The sequence below is a fragment of the Cyclopterus lumpus genome, chromosome 14 (assembly GCF_009769545.1).
Source record: "Cyclopterus lumpus isolate fCycLum1 chromosome 14, fCycLum1.pri, whole genome shotgun sequence".
In the NCBI taxonomy this organism is placed as follows: Eukaryota; Metazoa; Chordata; class Actinopteri; order Perciformes; family Cyclopteridae; genus Cyclopterus; species Cyclopterus lumpus.
In genome coordinates this window covers 17,904,151-17,911,228 of record NC_046979.1, presented here as the reverse complement: position 1 = coordinate 17,911,228, position 7,078 = coordinate 17,904,151, and the positions used below count along the sequence as shown (strand labels likewise).

Below are 7,078 nucleotides of genomic sequence, written 5' to 3'. Positions count from 1 at the left end.
TGGGACGACCAGAACTCTTCCTAGACCTGTATCAGTAGTAAAACAGCCCAGAATGATTAGGGAAAATAAATAAATAAAATAAAATATATATATATATATACACACACACACACACGTATGTGTGAACCAGCTTTGGTCAGGATTTACCAATACTAATATGTATATTTATATAGATTTGAGGATTCCAAATATCTTATGATTAACACATTTGGACATTCTTCCAAATATATTGCACACCACGAATGTGCATGCATATTTGAATACTAGTGTAATACAGTCAATATATATTTTAAATTGTGTAGTATTTGGGACCAGAACAGTTCAGGGTAACTTGACTGCCGTGTGCAACTGGCTCCTCCGGTACAAACTTCTATCAGTGGGCGTGTGGCGCCCTCTAGTGGCTGCAGGTGCAACATTACATGACAGAACAAGGACGTCAAAGCAACACAGTATGAGAGTGCGTCTACAAACAATGAAATAGCAGTGTAGCATAGCACTACATTTATTGATTGGGTCATCTTACACACTTAAGGACAGCGGACGTTACTCATCATATGAATTGGTGGCACAAACACATATTGCTAGTTGAAACACGAATAAGACCACAGCGATGACAAAGACGTCAAAAGGACATATGCTTTCCACGATTCAAGTACTATATTTCACTTTGAACCAAACATACAGGACAAGTATATCAAAATAGACACAGGTATATTGTTATAAAAACACGTTTCAAACTGAATCTCAATTGTTTAGGGGAACAGAACATACCCCATTTCTTATCAAACTTTTATCTTGTTATCCGACACGTATAATCTGCAAATTCCACTCCAAAGTTGTTGTGCAATTCTTTGTTTTTGTGTGTGTCTGAAATCTCTATTAAGGCAACGATAGGACAGCACCACAGATGCAACCGCTGGAGTTACAGGTAGGTAGTATCAAAGGCCACGAACACCCTCCCAAAGACGTTACAAATATATATAAGAGGACGAACAACTACAGTTTTGGGTCAAAGGTTTCCGGTTATGATCCTGAGCAGCAGTAGGAAACTTAAAGAGAGATTCATAAGTCACTAATGATCAGGCCTGGCCTTTAATATTATATTTTTTAAAAAAGGACTTAGTTGATTTAATGTAAATATATATATATATATTTTAAATAACAACAGTATCATAAACACTTACCACAGCAATATACTTCTTCAGATCAAAAGACTTTCACAGTGCCTCCACACATGTTCTTTGCATAGTTAATTCTCGGATAGTAAATGCTTGGCAAGCTAAACCGGTGTGTAAAAGATGGTTTCTAGTCATTACGTGTGAGATGCGAATAGAACGAGGTGCAGAATCTACACACAGATCTCCGCCGGCCGGCGCTCCGGGTTCTCCGTTGGAACTCGCCCGCCCCCTGTTTTCATACTTTTCCGATGGCGCTCGCCACCAAGGCTTCTCGCCTGGTGGTGACGAACGCCTGTTGTTTTTCGTAATAGGCGGCCTCGTTGATGAACGTGGGGTAGACGGTGCCCGAGCCTTGGTAGCGAATGGTCTTCCCGTCAAATGTCAGGAACATGGGGTCACCGGGGTTCAGCGGCTCCCAGTCACAGTCCTGAAAGAAGAGTAACACGAGTGCGCCGCTCAGCCTAAAACAATACACTCTCGCGCTGACTGAAAGACGTCTCATTTCCTCTTTCGGGCTTACCTGCAGATTGGGGTGCACCATGGCGATGATGTTTCCATTGGCATCTCTGGGGTAGTCAATCCTCTCGAGGACCCGGAACACTTCCACGCTACAGGGAGGGAACTCCATGCCTGAACAACACGCAGACAACAACACCCGCACCATGGTGAGCATCCTGCAACATCCTGTGTTCCAGAAACTATTGAAGACACTGACGGATAATGTGAACAAAAAATAATGTGAACAAAAAATAATGTGAACAAAAACATAATGTGAACAAAAACATAATTCCGGCTAGAAATAACAAAGATAATGAAGAGTGTGGGACTCCTCATGCTTCCGTAGCAGAGCGGAAAGGCCAAAAAACAAAAAACAAAAAAAACGACTAATTGAAGTTATATTAGAATAAATTAATAAATAAAAACAAAAGCCAGTGGAAAGAAACACGTTGCTTTTGCCTCATAACCACGAGCCCAGTGACGAGTACAGCCGATTCAGATTCTATAAATAAAAAAAACAATAATCAAATCATCTATGAGGTGTCTGTGTCGTTCATTTCAGATGTACATTAAAGCTCACATGTTTTGAGTCCAAGTTATGTCTATGTTTGTTGTTATGCACCTTTCAAATAAACAATTCTGAAGTCAAGTCTCGTAAGGTTGTAATTAGGCATGTGAGGAGTTCATTGCTCCTTGATCTACTTTATCTATTCGCATACAGTATCTGCATTGATTAGCTGTTGGCATATGATCATTTTGTTATCATATAGAAAACGGTCTCTCTCAGACCGAGTGTGTGTGTGTGTGTGTGTGTGTGTGTGTGTGTGTGTGTGTTCTTTGGCAGAGACTAGACATTAAGTAAGTCACCACTAAGCTGCATTGATATGCAAGCGGCAGCACACCGAGAGAAAGAAAGAAGAAAAGAAAAAAAGAAAGAAGGAAGGAGGACAAGCAGTTTTCCAACTGTAAGAACAGTTCAATGTCTCTCACGGCTAAACGAGCCGTTTCTTCATGCTGCTCGGCTCCTGGACAGGAACACCGATTCATCAGCCCCCCCCCCCCCCCCCCCCCCCCCCAACGACAGAAGATTACCGCACCATTGGCAGCCGGACTCTGACAACAAGCCGGCCATTCAACGGGCCGAGCCGACGGGAAGCCGCCAGACTTGGCACGGAGCGCTTGTTTACGTCAGAAAAGAGAGGAAAAAAAGAAAAGGCTAAGGGGGGGGGGGGGGGGGGGAGCCAGATGCAGATATATTTAGAGATCTGGGTGCAGGTGCATCTGGATGAATCAGACTGGTCCCCACGGGCGCTCTGTCACTAAATGTAACTCATCAAGAGGACACACTGGCTGACTTATTTCTCCCCGTTGCATAACAACGCATGAATCACAACATGCGTGTTTTTCTGAAACTTTTCCTGCCGCCTTTAATCTCCGCCGCCTCTCTTCCCACCTGGCGACGGGGCCCGTTAATGGCGTTACGGAATACCTTCGTTAAACAGCTCGATGAAGTCCAGCGCGTGTTTCAGGATCACCCTCATGGCCTCGAAGATGTTGCTCCTCAGAACCCCCTGAGGCTGAGGACCCACTTCCAGACCTGCAGTCACACAATCAGAAGACACTTTTACCTCTTCTTGTTCTTCTTCTAGAAAATGTCAACGCGGACGTCTTTGGGGTTACGTCTTGTCCGTTCGCCCCCCCGGGGGCCTCGAGGGCTCGAGAGAGAACTCACCGACGGGGTGCTTGGCGACCGAGCGCGAAGTGGAATATTTCAAGAGGGGATGTTCGTTGAGCAGAACGAGGCAGCTGGCTGGAGCGATGGCTTTCTGCGACACCAAAGCCAAACAAACAACAACAAAAACAAACAAGGAGCAAGGTCTCAGATAATTACAATAGAAAGGCCGAAGACAGATTTGTGATCATGGTCTTCATGATTAATGCCGCCGTGAGACTGACAGATCCAAAGCTCGTGAACTTCAAACTACGGCAGACTGTGTGCGCTCGCTGGTTTTGTCCCCACTTTTAGATTTGCGTTTCTTAAAAGTTATTTTTTTAAAAATACATATTTCTCATGACCTCCGTTGCTGACAGCCACAGAGAGCGTGTTGCTTCTGGCTGCTCTTGTCCTCCCTGGTGTCGCTCTTTGCTTTGAGAGCCGCTTACAGACTTTAGTTCAATGTGTGCAAAAACTGCCGAGCAGGCCAAATTAATGATTGTCACCCAAATTATGGTGTTCTAATATGCTTAAGCAAACAGTCTGTGGATTTACGGGGGTTGAAATTATATATGGGCCGCTGTGTATGAAACTAAAAGAATAAAAGCCTCCTCTTTGGATGGCTGAGCCTTTAAATGAAGGGACACTGGCTAACTGACCGCCTCCGGAGAGACCTCAGAGTAGAACATTAACATTGACTTATTAAACACACACTATCTATGTGGAAGTTAGCGGTGCGCAGACACCAGACCACCTTTGCTCTTCAGAAGTTACTAAATGCTTTGTGCGTCCTTTGGAGGCAAAGGGGGGAGGGGGGGTCGTCACCTTGATGTAGTTCATCATCTGCAGGTTGAAGTGGTCTTTGGAGCTCTCCAGGATCAGAGTGCAGCCCATGTTGGACGTGGTGTTGTGGAGGTCAAAGACCACGTCGTAGGCCTCCGGGCTCCCTTTGGGCCCGAATATCCTGTTGATCTCCTGGGCCTGCTGCACCTCGTAGGGCAGGTCGTCTCCTCCCGGGGCACTGGGAGGGAAGGGGAGGGGGGCAGACACACACACACACACGCACACACACAGCATAAGAAAGATCCCAACACATCTGATGTTCTTATCACAGCTTATCAGACACTTCTCCAGAAGGGACAATGAGCCGTGGTACATGTTAATGATTCACACGGTGTGTCCTACTTGGCCTGGAGCGCTTTTACCTGACTGTCGGCAGCAGTGTGTGTGTGTGTGTGTGTGTGTGTCCGATAACTGTGACGATGTCATAATAATTTCTGTGATTCCATCTAATCTTTGATGCAGGGGAATCCCGTTAGCCATGAAGTTGTGCGCTGGTTCACATAAGCTGCACTCAGCAGGGACATCCCCCCCCCCCCGTCTGTGAGCAGAAACCTAAGCCACTTTCTCCAATGCGTGCATCGCTGTTCTTAAGAACCCCTGAAAGGTTTGTTTTGTCAGCCTGGATAAAGTTGCCCCCCCCCCCCTTTTTTTCTCCTCTTTGCTCTTTTTGAAGCGTTTCAGAACAACCAGTGAGGGGTCCAGGACGTTCTCCAAACTACAGTAGAACAGCACCTCTGTTGCGCATATTGTCCCGCCTCCCTCACATCTGCTCTTTAGACAACCCTTTTTCCAGCAAACATCTGGCATTGTCCGGACGGCTTTGGCACACGAGCACAGTGTGTGAATTACAGCTGCGCCACAGACAGTGTGAGGCGAAGGCAAAGGTCTGCCAGTCCGTTGAGGAGGGAAAGGACACCGTGAGCCGTTTTTAGAACGTGGTTCATCTTCTTACGCGTTTCTGGAGGAGAAGCCGAACCCTGAGCCACGAGAAGACCCTCCAGAGATCATTTTTAAATGTGCAGGACGAGGTAGTGACTGGAACTGGGATCCCGGCTTTTACCATACTTTCAAATTCAAAAAAGGAAAACACTCACTTGAAAATATACCAAAGGGAACCACGGGGTAAATGATGGTGAGAGTCCAAATAAAATGATGGCGACCTCTGGGGTTATTACAGGGCGGTGATTTATGAGTAGTGGGACCCGATGATGTTATCCAACCGCGTTAGTAAATAGGCTGCTGGGTGTATTCATGCGGGCTGACTATATGAGCCAGCGGGATTTTTTTGTAGACTATATCTTCTGGTACAACGCACACGAAGAGAGACCAATGCAGGAAAAAAAGAGAAGAAAATCTTCTTAATTCATCTGCAGCTCGGTCACGTTTCCCCTGCTGGCTGATGGTCAGCTCAAGTCAGGGGAGGAGGGGACGGACACACACACACACGTGACCATGTTACTGTAGGATTTCATTCCCATGAGTGTAAATCCTATTTTGGTTTATGTTTGTTTTTTTCGGTTCATCCCTCTGTGTTAACCAGACGGTCTCTGAGCAGGAGCTCTTTTGAGATTTGCCCTCATTTGTCTGGCACACACAATCCTGTCAATAATGTTGCATAATTGTGCCCCTGTAGTTTGGAGATATATATATATATATATATATATATATATATATATATATAGTATAGGTATGCACACGCTTTTTCTTGAGCTCAAACCCCAATTAGTAAAATCTCAATAGTTCAATGTGAACCTGTTTGGTGGGTCCGTGCCAGGACAAAGTTCCTATTCAATATCTATGACAGCAACAACAACAACAACAACAACAACAACAACAACAACAAAAGCCCCCTCACCCCCGCCGCGTGTACCTGAGGTTCTCCGGGGTGAAGGCTCGGTTCAGGTCCGTGTCCACGTATCTGCTGCACTTCTCCACGGCCTTCGGGTTGGTGATGAACGGCTTGGTCTCGACCCGTTTCCTCTGGATCTCGGCGGCGTTCTTCACCCACAGGTTCACGAGCGTCACGCCTGACATCTCGTTCCCGTGCGTGCCCCCGAAAATAGCCACTCGCCTGGCCTCGGTGACACGCGCGCTGTTGCCGCACGAGGACATGGTTCTGGATCCCGAGACACGCTGCTGCTCGCTGTCGGGGCAGTGGGGAACTTTTCCAGCCGGAGCCTCGCAGCCGCACCGTTTAACTGCCTGCTGTGGCTGCGCGCTGACGTAACGTGCCCGCTGCGGTCAGTCACCGTGCGTCGAACGCGCCCGGTAACGCGCGCGACATCTCGAGTTACGCGTGAAATCCCCCAATTAACGAGGAGGCCCCTCCCTTTGTTTACCTTTTCACCCGCGGGGAGGATTAACTAGTCGTTTCCGGTCACGCTCCTCCGAAATAAAATGCAATTAAAAGCAACGTTTCCGTACGTACGCATTGACAGGGTTTTAAATTTTTTTTTAGCTGGACTTGTCAGGAGAAGTTACTTCCGGTTCATCGTTTAAGAAAAAATAAAGTGGAAATAATATTACTGACTGAACAATTGCACCCCCCTCCCCCCCCACACACACACTAGGATTGAGCCAAGTTTTCAGTAAAACATAAATTACTTAATACCTAACACATTCAGTAACCATGTTACTGTTTATAGAGGTTATTGCTCCACTAACAGCAAACACAAGTAGATGAATAGGACCCTTAAAAGAAAAGAAACAAGTGTTTTACCTAAAGCAGTGGCTCTGTATTACTTATCAACCCCATGAATGGTGCTGACCTACGGTGCACATGTTAAACATTGATTTCCAATACACAGAACAATTCATCTTTTTTACGCATTTCTTTTACGGTGGG

The 7,078-nt window shown here is 46.1% G+C and overlaps 1 protein-coding gene across 1 annotated transcript; it reads right to left on the bottom strand.

The window, feature by feature from the left end:
- Positions 1-452: 452 nt before the first annotated feature.
- On the bottom strand, positions 453-6,700 carry aspa (aspartoacylase). The gene is made up of 6 exons (XM_034549899.1): positions 6,104-6,700; positions 4,216-4,411; positions 3,409-3,502; positions 3,166-3,273; positions 1,699-1,808; positions 453-1,605 (listed from the first exon to the last, which is right to left on the bottom strand). Exons 1-6 carry the CDS (start codon positions 6,343-6,345, stop codon positions 1,414-1,416), a joined length of 942 nt encoding a protein of 313 aa, XP_034405790.1. The 5' UTR covers positions 6,346-6,700; the 3' UTR covers positions 453-1,413.
- Positions 6,701-7,078: the final 378 nt, after the last annotated feature.

Coding starts and splice junctions, on each gene's coding strand:
- aspa (XM_034549899.1), bottom strand. CDS start 6,345: ATGTCCTCGTGCGGCAACAGCGCGCGTGTCACCGAGGCCAGGCGAGTG. Junction 1,809..3,165: donor CATCGAGCTGTTTAACGAAG/GTATTCCGTAAC, acceptor CGTGTTGTTCAG/GCATGGAGTTCCCTCCCTGT. Junction 1,606..1,698: donor TGGTGCACCCCAATCTGCAG/GTAAGCCCGAAA, acceptor CTCTTCTTTCAG/GACTGTGACTGGGAGCCGCT.